At 34.2% G+C, this 17,013-nt stretch overlaps 1 protein-coding gene across 1 annotated transcript in view; it reads left to right on the top strand.

Moving 5' to 3' along the window:
- LOC150109156 (uncharacterized) overlaps positions 1–17,013 on the top strand; it is a 33,041-nt gene that overhangs the window by 2,708 nt on the left and 13,320 nt on the right. The window contains exons 2-4 of the mRNA XM_090405843.1: positions 6,624–6,750; positions 8,963–9,045; positions 10,161–10,286. Of these exons, the coding sequence (XP_090261969.1) occupies positions 6,624–6,750; positions 8,963–9,045; positions 10,161–10,286 (336 nt within the window). The remainder of the gene's footprint in view (positions 1–6,623; positions 6,751–8,962; positions 9,046–10,160; positions 10,287–17,013) is intronic.

The following is a 17,013-nucleotide window of genomic DNA, read 5'->3' as shown; positions in this document are numbered from 1 at the left end:
GCTGTTCAGGATCTTTTACGTCAGTGCGTTCATCCATAGCAAGCGAATAGTAGAAAAATTCACTGCCGATTTTTGCAGGTTATCTTTAAGATTCTAGGCAATATCAGCCATCCTGCGCTGAACAGTCATACGAGACAAACTGATATTTTCAAAATAATTTTTCTTATCAGGACACAATTCGGAAACGGCAATCATCAGACACTTTTTTTTATCAACTCTCCCTCAGTAATGATTTGCCAGCACAAACTATTTCTTGTGATATTTTTAAGCTTACCTTTGTGGCAACTTCATTTGCAGATGTCACTTTTTTAAAGGCTTATTGCTCACCGCTAAGGACTTTTAATAACTTTGCTGCTTTTATTTGCTTTTCAATTGCATCCAAATTGCCAAGGTTAGGATGTTTCGATTCAAAATGACGTTTCAGATTGTACTCTTTCGGCACGGCGATAGAGTCCCGGCAAACAATGCACACTATTTTGTCCTTGTTCTAAATCGATGTTCTAAATCTATTTTAAGCTTTTTACTTAAGCTCATTGTGTCGAGATTGACAATATTAATTACAAAAAACTAATGATGAAAAACTCACAATAATGCAGGTTATTATAACAGTTATGTAATGTATTGCTCCAGCTACAACCACCAACCACTACACTGCCAAAGCCAGTCAATGCACGGCCAACTTTGTGTAATACGATTCGCTCTCGTTCGTAGACATCAAGTCGTTATCACGGAGAAGTAATTTTGAATTTCCCCACAGCGACACTAGCGCTAACAAAACCTCGAAGCGATTGTAATAATTTGTTATTAAATATGACACTGGGAATAACTCCAAATGCAATTTATTGTCGAGTTGAAAGAAACACGATTGTGACATTAATCGCATGAACGTAAACATGCAGAGTCTTACTAAGTTTTTAAGAAGATTTTTTCCTAGCGTAGAATTAAATTAATTCAACGCTAGGAAAAAATCGTCTAATTTCATATTCCACAGTATGATTAAATAATTTCGATCAGGCAGATGGGCAAAAATAAATAGCACTGCGGGCCGTATGTTGTGCAGACCTGCTCTCCACGTCTTTTTAATAGAACCTTCTATGGGGCTATAGGCATAAATAAATCTCATGGTTTATTTTCCTATTTCAAATTTGCTCCACATCACTTTATTTGAAATTGCTAATATTTTTGAAATTCTATATTCAGCAAGTCTATATTCAGTCCATCAGAAAATATTAATAAATTAAAAATAAAAAATAAAAAAATTCTTCATCAATCTGTCGAACTACTCTCACCTGAGTGTCCTCTAAAATAACGGAACAATTTATCAACAATCAGATCCCTCACTTAGAACCCCACAAGTTAATCGATGACTACTAGCATGATTTCCGACTCAAGGTCTACAGCAGATCACCTTGACTACATCACCTATCTCTGGACACGTGCAACGGAACGGTTTGGAAAAATCTGCTGTTGTACTTGACTGACATTTCCTCGACATTCGATAAGATTTAGCATAAAGGATTGCTCAATGAAGTGCATCTTATTTTTGTATCTTTGTAAATGAATAGCCAGTTTTCTGTCTGGTTGTTCCCAGACATGTGAGGCATGTCTGAAATCTTGTGGGTAATGATGAACGGCATTCTCTCTCTTACCATTTCTGTATTAATGCAAACGTTCCTCAAGACAATGAGGAACGTTTGGAATATATCAACTACCCTGCTTCTCCTGAACATAAATGCATTCATTGGCCCGTACCTAATTTATTGTATTTGCTAGTGATAATATCATCCTCCACTCCGCTTACACATTTTACACAATCATCCATTGCTTTAAATTTCAAGTTCTTTTATAACAAGTGAACTAAACACTGATCATTATTGGGATGATGATAACCTATTCATCATCAATCAGTGTTATCAAACCACAGGCAGGTCTTTTTTTTTTGCAAATAAAGATCCTATATTATGTCTCATATAATTATCTCTGATAGCATTCAGAGATAATTAAGACCAGGATCTCTCTTTTTTTTGGACTGATATTTGACTCTAACCTTTCCTGGAACCAATATCCTCATCATCGCATGTGTAGGTTTTCTCCGTCTCGTAAAATTGGGGATTCCTCACTCTATTGCTATCACATTAAGGATAGCGCACCAAACACCTATTAAAAATTATCGATTCTGTTCAAAATTAGGCTAATCTACTGATTTTCTCTGTCACATACGTTAAGTTCTTTTTCTTCTTTGCCTTTTCTACTGAATTCTTCCTATCAGTTAAAACCGTATCGTATCCCAACATTTCGTATGGTCAATATTCAATAGTTCAATAGCTAATTCACAGAGCCCATTTCCTCCTACTCCCTCTTTCATTCTTTCTATCTTTACTTGAAACAGGCTTTCCCATAAGGTATTCACCAAGGGACAAAACCTCTTTCGCCCCACCCCCCCAACCAAAAAAAAAGCTTAACAGATTTCTCCTCTTTTTAAGTCTTCCTCTCGCTTAGCATTAATTTGCTATAAGTTCAGATGATTCTCGTATTGGAACTGATAAGAAATTACAATTTCATCTATCTCTTGTAACATTTTCTTCAAAGGTAACTTTTCTTATTTGAAAATAAATTAAAAAAAAAGAATAAAATGGGAGGTAAATCGTGTATTGATGATGAGCTGTTTTTGTTTTTATTTTTTAAATTGCGGCTTAAGGTTATGGAGGCAAGTATAGTAAGTCTGTTGTGTGTGTGTTTTCACGTTTGCCTGATTCGAGATATAATAATATCTCGAACAAGAAATAAGTTTCCCTTTTTCAAAAAGAACAACAATTCTTCCACCGTATGAAGTAGGTTAACTCACCTTCAGCTGCCAATGATCAATTAACAGTTCAAACATGCAATTATACAGATTTTGTGTTTAAATATATATTATTATGATGAAAGATTTCCTTTTCCGGTAATCAGATCGTTACTTGAGCTGAAGCATTTCGAAATTTGTGTATCAAATGTCTATCATGAAGCCTACCCTACTTTTAATGAAAGCGACAAGGTAGTTTTTTTTTCCTGACAAAACTGTTCCTTTATTTTTGACGCAACATTATGTGGCCAACTTTCAGTTTTGTTTCACATGATTTAACAAATAAAACATCAGCTTGCATCTGAAGACTGTGACTGGTTTCAATTAAGCCAAGGCATACAACCAAGATGGCAAGTTTATTAGTTGCCAGTGGTACATTTTGCGAGGGAGTGGAGAACTAAGTTTCTAGAGGAAAGATTCTGTTACCTTCGTATGAGATTCTGCTTCTGTTGCAAATATTTTTGAGTGAAAAAACTCTTCTTTTTATACTGTAATCTGCACTGAAATTTTGGAATCCAATTTCCCCCACCCCTTCCCATAGATTTTGTTCGTATGAACAAAGTTGACATACGTGAATACTGTTGTGTTCAGAAACGGTTCCTTAGTTTACTGTTTCGGGTATCAACCACTTAAGTACCTAGATATACCTGGTACTTAGGTGTTTTGGTACTGGAGAAAAACCATTGGCATAACCAAAGCCAGAGATCAACCAAAATGGTGCAGAAAAAAAAAGTCTAACATTAATATACAATCAAATCAACATATAATTTGAAAAACTATATACTGAGTGAAACACATACTGGTGAAAACAAAAACATACGATTCACCATCTATATAAAGGATGCCATGTGTATATCTAGATTCATAAGCATACTTACTTCTCCTTTTCTATTTTTTACATATTTTATGCAGTTTTAGTTTTGTTTTTTAATTTTACTTTTTAATTTTAATTTTATTTCAACGGACATATCCATACACAAATCCATAACAACAATAATGGCTTGTTCCACAGTGCTAAATTAGATAATCATTGTACTTAAATTTTAAATAATTTATCTGAAAGCCAGAACAACTATCCAAGTTACATCAATTCCTTTTACAATCACTTTTACAATCGTTGCTGGAGTTTGTTCTACATATTTTCAATCCTAACAATAAAACATGAACTGCATATATTTTTTCTTCTTTTCACAATCATTTTATTATATCCTTTGGAAGAGCCTCATTCAACAAACACATATTGACAAACTTCTGCCGCATCTTATATATTGTCCTGAACAAACTTCAATTACATACTTTTTTCCCTCTTTCTCCTGTTAGATAAATTCAGCAGATTACAATTAACGGATTCTCATAACATTCATGACATAATCTCTCCTTAGTGAGAGGAAATGTTTCAGTCTTCTCGGAATACCTTCATTTTTCATGGCATTCATTAGAAAACTTGGTAAAGCTGAGAGAGCTTTGCCAAGTTTTGAGTATAGACTTGAATAATGGTATTGCAACTTCCTTTCTCTTATACAGGGTGTTCGGGATAAATTTGACATATTTATAATTAATTATATTTTTCCGTAAGTTACATGTATTAACACACACTTCTCTTCATTTAAAAGTTTGGACCCTTCTTCATTCATATACAAGATGTCAGAAAGGATGGATAGCTGGAACCCACCTGAATCATGGAAGAGAATAACTTGTATCATGATGATTCGTGCCCGCCATCAAAATAAGGATATTACGACTGCTGCCCAATGCTCCCTGAATACAGTAAAAACAATCAGGCATGAACTAGAGACTTGCAATGGTGACTACGAGGATGTAGCAAGAAGAAAGATCCCTAGCAGACGATCTGATTGCGTTCGTACAGCAGAATTCCTCGCAAATCTGCAGGAACAGGTGTTGAAGAACCCTGGCATTGGAATTCGGGCTTTGTTCGTGGAGTTGCTAACTGTAGTCAAGCCCTGGATAACAAGGGTAGCCAATGGTAGGCCGTATGTATGGCAGCAGGATTCGGCCCCTTGCCACACCTCTGGGAAAAGTCAAAAATGGTTGTCTGAAAATTTCTACGACTTCACCAGTCCAAATGTTTGGCCTCCAAACTCCCCAGACCTTAACCCCATGGATTATTTTGTATGCGGCGCAGTTGAAAAAGACACCAATCGCACTTCCAGTAATACAAAAGCCCAGTTAATGGATAAAATTAAAACAGTTTTTGCGGCCCTTCCCAGGGAGACTGTAGCATCAGCTTGTTCGAGGTTCCGAAGCAGAATTGAAGCTGTGATCGATGCTAATGGTGGTTATTTTGAGTAAATCTTGTTGATAGTATTGTAATTAACTCTGCCTGTAATGTTTTTTTGTCAATTCATTAAATTTAATAGATACAAAGAAGATTTTCTTTTTCCTTACGAAACTGTCAAATTTATCCCGAACACCCTGTAGATGAAGCTTCTTTTAATTAACCCTACAATCTGCAGATCATCTTTAGTAGTATGTATGTATGTATGATTCTGAACTTAAATTTGCTATCAATTAACATACCCAGATCGCTGTGTTTATTAACTCTTTCTAAAGCCAGTAGTCCATTCCGTTTATAGCTAGCTAATGATACTTTCTTACCAATTCTCATATATAGTTGCATTTATCATATAGTTTTAAACCACACTTTCTCTACTTTCCCAATTCGATTCCGTCTTTTAAGATTATTCTGTGAAAAAATAATTGAGGTTGTTTAAACAATTAACTATTCACATCTTCACGTCATCTGTAAAGAGAGAGAAAGGAAAGTATATTTTAGTTTGATATTTGAACATCAAATTCTTTCATGTTTCCATTACACATTCATAACAAGAATGAGCTTTTTTATTTTTTAATCTTCAACAACTTCTCACTCGATTCCTTGAAAATATATGTGGAATCCTTTGAGAGCTTTCAGGATTCCTTTTAGCCTTATCGTTTCCTAATTGAGAGGGCTTCTCCTTATAGTACTTAGACCTTTGATCTAATCTATACCTTTATGTATATAATACTACATTTTATCATAATGTGCAGTTGTATCTATAATCCTTTTTTTATTTTTTGACAACGTAGTTTTACTAAAAAAGATGCAAAATTCACTTGTTAACACCGTTATTTCTTATTGGTAATTATTAGTATCCAACATTATTTTTTAAGAGCTTCAGTTGGTTCCGACGATGTGCTTTTGGTTTGAAAGATCTCTGTTCGAATCTCGTAGAGAAAGCAAAGAATTTAAGGATTTTCGTTTGAAGAGGAGTTAGCTAGTCTCACGAGGAGGTAGCAAGTACTTCCCCCTTGGAAATCAGTTTTTCTGCCAGAAAGGTACACACAATTTACAGACATAATACACTATTCAGATAGGAAACCTCTTATCAGAGCACTAATTAGGTTTTAAAAAAGCCAAATTACTTGGCTTGGACAAGTATTGAGCCTAACAAGCCAGGGAAAATAAGAAAAATTATTTTAAATAAATTCGAGCGATCCCTCAGATTACCAAACAATGAGCAACCTGAAGGATCATTTAATTCAGTGGTAGTTCTGTTCAGTGACAAGGTCATCCTACCACTAAGCAGAACATACAAAATTTACATACAAAAAACGACCACTTTATCATATAAGACATCATTATATTTCACTTTATTAATTTTTAGTTTCTTTTTCTTGTGTTCTCTTCAAACTAACGATAATATTCACGCTTGGATTTGTAATATAAATTTAATAAACTTTTCAATTTAATATTTTATTCTTATTTTATTTTATTTTTCAGTGGGAAGGATTATACGGAATATCTTGGACAACTACAGTGATCTCAGCAATCAGTGGTGGGGATGATTTCGATCACACAACTCAAATTTTGGCAAATATATACAAGGGCGAGGACCCAAAATCTTCTGGTAAGGGAAATAAATTATGAGATGACTCATTTATTTTAAGCATTATTATAATAGCAGTGATGTATTGTCCAATTATACGAGGATGGTCTGGAATGTTCTCTGCCTAACAATCAAAATTTATAATTTCAAAATTATTTTTATGATTTTGTAATGGCGATGTTCCAGCGCCATTATCCCGTCCCTGTAGTGGTTCTCAGTAAGATTTACAAAATACTCTGCAGTTGCAATCACCTCTTCATTCGAAGAAAAACGATGACCAGCGAGGAAAAGTTTTAGTTTTGGGAAGAGATAGAATTCAGAGGGAGCCAAATCTGTGGAATAGGGTGAATGTTCCAACAATTCATAGTCCAGCTCCCTTAATTTTCTCATTGCCAAAACACCTTTGCGGGCAGGTGCATTGTCCTAATGAAAGATGATCTTTTTCTTTTACAAACCGTGAATTTTCTCACGTATTTTTTTGTTTTGTCCGGTTAAAAGATCAGAATAATATTTCCCGGTTATTGTTTTACCCTTTTCAAGATAATTAATAAACAATTTTAGCATCCCAAAACACCGATGCCATGACCCTTCCTGCTGATGTAACCAACTTTGTCTTCTTTGGCGGTGAACAACCGGCTTCTGCCCACTGTTTTGACTCCTGTTTGGATTCTGGAGTGTAATGATGAATTCAAGTCTCATCCATAGTAATAAATCGACGCACAAAAATCAGTTTTATTCTTGTTAAAGAATAAAAGCACTGTTAAGAGATTTTCATGCGAGTGCGTTTTTGGTGTGCTGTGAGCAAGAGTGGTCCCATCTTGCGCAGAGCTTTTTCATTTGCAATTCTTCATGGAAAATATATCCTACACGTTCTTTTGAAATGTCAATAGTCTCAGCAATTTCACGCACTTTGACTCGCCGGTCATTCAATACCATATCATGCACTCGATCAATGATTTCTGGTGTTGTTACACTTTCTGGAAGTCCTTCACGTTGATCATCTTCAAGGCTGGTATGGCCACGTTTAAACTCGGCAGCCCATTTCTTAATTATCGAAAACAAAGGAGAAGAGTGCCCATAAATTTTTATGAACTTTGAATGAATTTCTTTTGCCGTTAAACCTTCTTTTACCAAGAATTTTATAACCGCACGATACTCAATTTTATCCATTTCAAGGGATACAGACACCACTTCAGACAGCTGCATAAAACAAACTGCTTAGTAGAATGACTTGCAATTTCACATGGATGCTTATCATAGATGTGTCGACTTAGAAAAAAAAAATTCTTGCCGATAGTGTTGCCATCTATGGTCGAGGCCGAGAAACTTTCAGACTACCCTCGTAGTTCTTCCTCAGGAAGGTTTTTGCAATATACGAGTAAAATGCAAAGTTATTGTTTCGGTTGAATGTCAAAGGTTTCCTTTTACTTTCGTATATAATCACATGAACAAAATAATTTTTTCATGTGAATATCATGTTCATGTAATTTCAAGCAGATTGATGCAGGCAATGCAGTGAAATGGTAGAAATTGGAGGGAGAGAGAGAGAGAGAGAGAGAGAGAGAGAGAGAGAGAGAGAGAGAGAGAGAGAGAGAGAGAGAGAAGCTGATATATAGAAAAAGGAAACGCTAAATCTTGTAGGTGATCTAAACGCAGAGTAGGAAATGACTACTCGACCTTCAGATATATCAGAATATATGGAGAAAAGAGTAAAGCTAATAAATATGATTAAGTACCTGTTTCTTTCTGTTCATGACTTGGACTAGTATTTGTTGAAAGTGAGGATTCATAGGCAGTCTTGTTTTTTTTTTTGCCATGGTTTTCATAAGAAAATTACTCAACCTTACCTTTATGCAAACATAATTATTTCTAAAATGTATGTATACAAGCGATCAGATGGAGAGGTCACGAATATCAATACTAGATAATTACCTTTTAAAAAGCAACAAACTATTTAAACTGAATTTAATTAGGCTTGGTGAATATTGTCAGAATTATTTTGCACCACAATGGTCATCACTCTTCATTTACCTTTCGTTTAGGATGCCTCATTAGTTTTCTAAGCATTTATCTACAAGTACAACCAAGTATTTATCTTGGTTGTACATTTTGTATTTTTCAATTTCATAATCATCTAACTAATGCAAAATTATAGAAAATGGCAGAAAAAAAAATCTCATAGAAACATTCATTTTTTTAACACTTGTCTAATTATACATTGTTTTTCCTTTAGCAATATTCTACATTGCAGTGGCATTTTTAGGCCTAAATATCGTATGGCTGTTTTCAGCTGTTTGCCTTAAAGTAGGAAATAAAGTAAGTTTTCTTTATTTCATTGATAGAAAAAAATTAATCACATTATGACAAAAAAAAAGTAGTTATGCTACAAGTTTTTAAACTGTTTCGTTATTTAGGCGACTGTGCCGCGAACGCTTCCTCTACATTCCTAAAAGAACAGTGGTATAAACGAAAATACATTTCATAAGAAGTCAGTCCAAGCGTTTTAGTTCGTTCATTTTAGAATATTTCGAATATTTCATCCTCATTTTAACATTAAATCATAATAATAGTTTTCATTATTAAAATTATTATTACGATAAGAGATGGATAAACCATCAGTAATAAGGTGAAGTACACAACTTATCCCAAATTTAACTACAGCGTAATACGAAAAATAATTCGAAAATTTCCTTCTATATGCACTAAAGCAGAAAATAAAATTAATAAAGAAAACGTTCATTTATATTTTAAATAATTTCAAATTCATTAATTAAAAAAACAATTTATTTATTTATTATATAAACATACTTTAAGATTCTGTAAGAAAAGTTAATTATAATTTATTAGTACCTAATTTAAAAAATATGTATAAAACAAAAGACAAATTTTTAAGTAATTATTACTAGATTATCTGTACAGGACTGGGATTTTGACAGCATTCGTTTCCATGAAAATGAACGCACAGCAAATTTATGATTCAAAATGAAAATGAGTTTACTTGCCAACAGTCGCAAACATGTTGCATAAACTGATGGGAGTTTATCACTGACAAATCCCAAGATCTTTTATCGATTTATCGCGTTTTAAAATCTACAGCTTTTCCTGACACATATCGCGTGGAAATCTATCGTTGAAGAGACGCTTCACAATTTGATTCTGTAAACTAAAGTATTTTCGTCATACATCATTCAATGCCTCATCTCTGTTTATACAGCGAGCGGAGTAAACCAGTTCTGAACCGAACTTTAGTTTTCTTCTAGAACTACGAGACCCACTACAACTACTTTATGGACCCCACGTCAAAGAATAAGTAAAAACCTCCAAAGTTGCGGAGTTACTTGGAATAATCTTGCGATCTGTTTATATTTAGAATACCTAATTATAACATTTATAAACATATACTTATACTGAAACTTCTGTTCTTCTTTTAGCCCACTTCGGCAACGACACTAATGATTCCATGGATTACCATAACACTCCTTATTCTGTTGGGAGAAGTGATAACTACGGCAACTTTTATCTACTTAATGACTGACAAACTCAAAGCAGAGGCAAAGGTAAGACAATGTATTTCTGGTTTAAATATTGCTATGACTGGATTTACAGCCCTCTAAGTTAAGCCTAATAATTAAAAGGAAACGCGGACTAGGATATTTCTATCTATAATGTGAAAAGCTTTATAAGCATCCTCTTTCCTGGTCGAAAATCTTCCTCAGCATTTTCAAAGCAGAACACAAAGATAAAATTGTCAGAGTTAGCTGAAGAGTATGATAGAAATATGAGGTTTTGGTCTGTTTTAAGTTATATCGAGTTCTCCCATCGAAAATATGCCATCTCTTAAAAATAAAGCAAGATCTCTTTGACGCCGGAGTACATTGACATCTTACATATATTCTGACTACCACCGAAAGCTGCTTGCTTACATGGATAAGAAATCACACACGCTAAAGAACTAAAATAAAAACCGATAAACTTCTAGTTTAGTTGAAAGGACAAACTTCAAATATAGTCTCCGAACATAACCTTCCTTTATATATTCACAATGTAAATAGTTTTTTTTATGAAAATATTTTAATTCTTGACAAAAAAAAAAAAAAACATAAGAAAGTTAAAATCGATCTGAAATTAAATTCCTACACAAAAGGTCAACAGAATATATGTGAGTCAAATTAAATTTCTACATAAATGTTAGTAATTGCTATGTAAATAGAATGATTTAACCTATAAGCTGATTACTGCATTGCTAAGAAGAATAGTAGGTTTTTTTTTTTTTTTTTTTTTCGGAATACTGGGCTGACTAGAATTGGGTCGAATTGGAATTACAAAAGCTCAATTAAGGCTGTGATGTCAGCATATTAGGCTAGTTTACCCGTTTCATTTTGTACGATGAAACTCTGAGTTTCAAGGTGGCAAACTTCGCATTAGCAGTAACATACATTCAGTTTAAAAGATCTTTTAACGTATGGGCAAATGTCTCAACTCCCTACAAATACTAGGAATACAAAGGACATTAAATCTGTGGAAGAAAAAGAGGGAGTTGAAAGACTAGAAAAGAGATAATTAATATTGAGTTGGGTTGAAATGTTCAGTAGAAGTGAGAAGAAACTGGGGAGGGGGAGTAGGAATATTGAAAAATCTATTTTCATTTCATTGTAGCACCGGAGTGAGGGATCAATGAAATAGGAAGAGATTGAGTCACGTGCTTCTTGCAGTTCGAAGGTGTGTGTGTGTGTGTGTGTGTGTGTGTGTGTGTGTGTGTGTGTGTGTGAGAGAGAGAGAGAGAGAGAGAGAGAGATAGAGAGAGAGAGAGAGAGAGAGAGAGAGAGCTTGAAAAAGTGCTGTTTTTAATATAGGATTAGAGATGATGTCATCAGCGCTGTTATCGAAAATAGGATATGAGATCGCCTGATAAGGAACTCTGATAATGCATCTTTGCGCTGTCTGTTCTGAACAGAAGATCGAAGTACAACATCATTCCAGTTTTTAACAACCTCCTCTAATCACCTTAAAACTTCAGGGGAAACTTAACGCATATGTTCTCCTTTCACGTATCCCTAGTCCGATGATGATGTCTCAGACTCAAAAGTATTTCGGAAATTTTATCGGCCAACTTCTCCTCCTCCTCATTTCTTACTAAAAGTTTTCATCCTAAACGCTCATACTAATTACATTCTTCTATCCCTCCTTTCTCTTTTCTGCCATTTTCCTCTTTCTACTCCAAACTAATCCAAATTTATTCCAGTTTTGTCCCACACAAAGAACCACCTAACTCCTTCCCCGATCTCACTCCTTTTTTTTTTAAACAATGATAGACGCTTTTTTGATATAACCAAACACTCTGAGAATTTAGCAGCTGCTAAAGTACAAACTACTCGGGGACAGTGGCGCTCCCAGAGGGGGGGGGGGGAAGGGGCACGGGCACCCCCCAAAGAAAAGGAAAAAACACTAGAAATTTTTTCAAAAATCTTTTCCTAATTTAAATTCATTTTTTTTATTTATGTTGTGTCGTGTCTTCTATTTCTATACTACTTACGAATTAGCGATCATTGCATTTGCTCAGTCAAAGGTCGTATGCGATGCGTAGTGTGTATTCGCAAATCGTCTACTCAACTCGGCCTCCCCCCAAAAAAAAGGTTAAATCCTGGGCGCTTGGTCCCCCCAAGATTAATCCTGAGTGAGCCACTGCTCGAGGATAATGGTGGAAGTTCACATATTTCTGAGGATGCCTTTTTAAATTAACTTATATAATCAAACATATGGAAAACATGAACAGATTATTATTTTTTTTTCTTCAATCCGTTTAGCTCATCGTATAGAAATGAAAGTTTTCTCCAGAAAGCAAAACCACAACACAGCTGAATAAGAAAACAAGAAAGACCCATGAATTAAAACTTGTAGAAATTCACATCCAATCTTTTCTCACCTTCAAGTAACGAATTGGTCATAATCAAGTCACGTGATATTCATAAACGTAATTTTGTAGGTATAGGACGGTTAATTCTATCACCGTATTTTTTGTTTGTCAATTGCGCATGTTCTGATTTGTTTATTTGTGTGTGTGTGTGTAGTAGATTAAGGTTTCAAAGGAAAAAATTCCTGGCCACTTCGGCATTGTTAAAAAGTTCTTCAATAAAGTTTTTCGCAAGGCGAGATATGAATGAGATTTAAGGCGAAACACGAATTGTTCATCTTCACCCGATGAACAATTGAAATATTGTTCTGTGAAGTCACTCTTCCAAAAAAATTATATGATTAAATTATTTTCTTACATCTGATAGTTCAGGTAATGAAATACAACATTACAGCAATTCCTATTTCCATAACTTCCTAAAATAATATTAAGATATACAAATACTTCAACATTACCTTTCTTCTTCAAAAATTCATATTGATTACTTTTTTGTTAGATGTTCAAAACATGACCAATAGGCAAATATCAGTTGTGCTTAACTAATTCGTAAGAATTAATTAAGACTCATCACATTACTTTAGGCATGAAGTTGTTAAATCGCTGTAAAGCAGAACTTTGTCGAATAATAGTGTATATTTTTTCAAAAATAATAAATAAATAAATTTCAAAAATAAATAAATAAATAATTTAAAAAAAATAAAATAAAGTTTTAACGTCTCATACGGAGGTAGCAGGGTTTTAAGCGGATAGGATTAATCTCCCAATTATAAACAGTAAGCAAGTATATAATAAGAAAAGTTACTTGCCTGTGGCAGGCCATTGAGCCTAACACGAAGGGGAAGATGAGATGTTTAATATTAATAATATTTTACTTATTTATTCACTAATTTATCATCTCATTCACTGCAAATAACAAACGAATGCAATTCGCAAATACAGGCTAATTAAAAAAAGTTAATTATCCTCTTAACGGACATACTGATCTTGTTTTCATTAAAGAGGTTCTTTCAAATAAAATCATCTAATTATTTGAAGGTTTTTTCCTACATGAAACAGAAATATTATACAAGGCGTTATAGATACCAACTGGAGAGAAGTAGGAGAGACCATAAGACCACCTAGAAAAACAATTATTTCATCAATAACGAATTTTTGAATCCGAGTCTGGAAGTTTCAGTATACTGAATTCTGTGCTCATCGAGACTGATAACGATCTTCATTTCAACATTTGGATAGATTATTTTTCGAATGAACCCAGAGGTTTCATAGATACATCAACCAACAAGAAAGAGTGGGCTTCAGACACACTATATGTGCGATTTTTGGTACTAATTTAATGAGATCATAATAAAATACCCGATGATTAGGCTGCAATGCTAAATGTGTTGTGCTTACCTTTCGTGAGTGGAATTACCATGTAAATGCAGAAAGAAAATTGAAATCACACGTGGAATTTCTTATGGAGCAGAATAAAATCATGTAAGATGATTCCAGAGAACATATAAAAAAGCATATTCCGTACTTTAATCTGATGCGGTTTATGGATGTCTCACACGAACACATCACGGATGTGTTCGTGTGAGAGTCCAACTAACCCAAGCATCCGTTACTCATGAAAAGATTTGTGTAATATATAAAAATTAACCAGACTCGGCATACAAAAGCTTTATTTTTTGAAGAATTTTCGAACCATGTCTTATGGTTATCTTTGTTATAACTACAAAGTATATTACATTTTTCGTATTAAATGTGCAACTAAACCCACGAAGTGGCGGTTGAATAGAACACACACACACACAATTCAGGGACAAATACTATTGATGGTGGTGGTGGTGATTGACGGTAGATGGCGTTGTCTGTCGGGTGGTAGTGTTCATGTGAGCAATTGGCAGGTTAAGTAGTTAAGAAAGGGAATTGTAGTGAGTAAAGTGCCATCCCAAGAGAAGTTCTTGGACTCAATGGAGGTCTCACCTAATAATAATAATAATAGCTCGACTTGAAAGAGAGTTCAAATGTTTTTCCCAGCAGTAATGTTGAATATTTGATAAAATGATTTCACAAAACTGCGAATGTTTGAGACTGTCATTTCTGTTTAGTACTAAATAAGTACCGTTGAATTACCGAATAATTTCAGCAGAAAGAAATTATGTAACAAACTCTTCCAATTTTGTTAGTTTACAAATAAGTTCTACAGGTATGCATTTTTATATTTTTATATCTGGGATATCTTGTATTTTAACTTCAAATTAATTGTCATGAAAACATTTAAACTTATTTTAGTAACAAGCAAAGTAGCAAAGAAAATATTTTTTATAGTTTATTTCATAGTCTATTTTGCTTGTTATTAAATCCCTATAACCTAATACTTAGTACCGTGAAACTTCGAACTAGAGCTGCTTTTTTTTCTTTCGCGATTTTTCTTTTTTTTAAAAGGACAAAGAAACCGTTAGACTGTTGGATGCTTATGCCATTCTATTAGAGCAAAGTACTGATAAAACATTCAACTATTCTGAGAAATGCAAAACATACAAACATAAGCGTAAGAGCAGTTGCCCCTATTAGACAGTGTTATCTACTTCCAGGACCACTAACTGAACTATATACTGAACTATACTATCGTGTGGTAAGTAGTGACAATGATTTTATCTCAAAGCAGTTCCTGCTTACCTGATTAAGATTTTATCATTTATCAATGTCAGTTTGCAGATTCCTGTGAAAATTTATGCTGTGACAACGATTTTTATAGTACATCAATGTGGTGGGTAGGATAAGAAATTTTTTAAGGAATTTTTTATATATAATTTTATTTATTTATTGTATATTTACTTAGTCCAAAAACTATGTCCTTGAGACCAAGTATGAAACTTTTCCAAGCTACTTCAGGCCTCCAATAATCGATGATGTTACACCCGGTGATGAAATTCATTAACCACCTAAAGACACAAATAATCGTGAATTGTGAAAAAGTGATGTTAGTCTAATTAAACATGGTTGATACACATAGCTAGTTTATCGTACTAAGACTGTTAAACCACTGGACAAATTGGTTTGGTTTATTTGGATTTTACGTTCGAACCAACTCAGGCTATGAGACCAGTATTATTATGTCTGTCAATAGCGTGTGTTCTATTGGCCGGTTTGCCTGTTTTGGGGGATGAAAAAACCAGTTTCCTGGATAGAAAACACTTCCACAACAAGGGGAAAATAAGTTTATTTTCCCCTTGTTGGTTGTGAAGAAACCACTCAGACAGTTCCTCCAGTGATTTAACATTCTTAGTACGATAACCTACATATGTGTATCAACCATGTTTAATTAGACTAACATCACTTTTCCACAATTCACGATTATTGCAACTGATATTCATTTCAATAATAATATTATTATTATTTCTTCCCTCCTCTAGAAGATGAAAGTATATTAATGGCAGTTACGGTAGCATTAATTCTCAATCGGTTTAAAAAAATATGCAAGATCGTATTCAAGTTTTTGTGAGAAAACCGAAGCCTCTCGTATCCGCCCCCCCCCCCCACAAATACCAGCAATTGATCCATTCACTAGCGAACCCAACTGTAGTGACAACCGAAACACTTCCTGTCATCATCCTAAATTCTCGTAAGCCACATGCCCTTTCGCTTTTCACATTCATCGGTTTTTCTTGTATTCTCTTGTATTTTTTTTACATACACTTTTAAATAAATGAATAAATAAATAAAATATATTCATCTTATTTTTATTTTTTCCACATTTTTATACATATACAACAATGCCACTACTAGACAGTTATCTACTTCCAAGACCACTAACTGAACTTAGATACTATCGTGTGGTAAGTAGTGAACCCACATTACCATTTTCATTGCTAATTACACATTATCATCGAATCACTATTTTCCTTAAATATTCGTCACATGAATTCATTCGGAATCCATCAATACTAAAAACAGCCAGCACAATAAAGTGCCTTTTTTTTAGCCAATCTAGAATCCAATTGTCACCTATCAAAGGCTGGAAGTGGTTCTTCAACTTCCTTTTCATGGAATATGCAAAGAACGAATGCACTTCTTGCTCGTATGAGTGTATGGACTCATACTCCTCCACTCCCCCTCCCCACCAGTATTTAGATTTCGAATTGCAGAAATGAAGCAGATAGTAATGAATAAATTCGTTAAAAAGAAAAGGATCAGAATTGGTGAGCGACAACATTTTCCTTTATTGATTATTCAAGTTCCTCAGTAGTGCACCCTTATTTTTAGAGAAGATAGAGGGAATAGGGCAGGAGAAGGATGAGGAGGAGGACGGGTATTATTTAATGATAACTGAAGAAAGAATTTCAGCCAACAAAAACAGAACATGATGAAAGACACCAGAGGTT

The sequence above is a fragment of the Typopeltis vanoorti genome, chromosome 2 (genome assembly GCF_054136105.1).
Source record: "Typopeltis vanoorti isolate ZY-2024b chromosome 2, IOZ_Tvanoo_1.0, whole genome shotgun sequence".
NCBI classification, from domain to species: Eukaryota; Metazoa; Arthropoda; class Arachnida; order Uropygi; family Thelyphonidae; genus Typopeltis; species Typopeltis vanoorti.
This window is presented reverse-complemented; position numbering and strand designations above follow the sequence as displayed.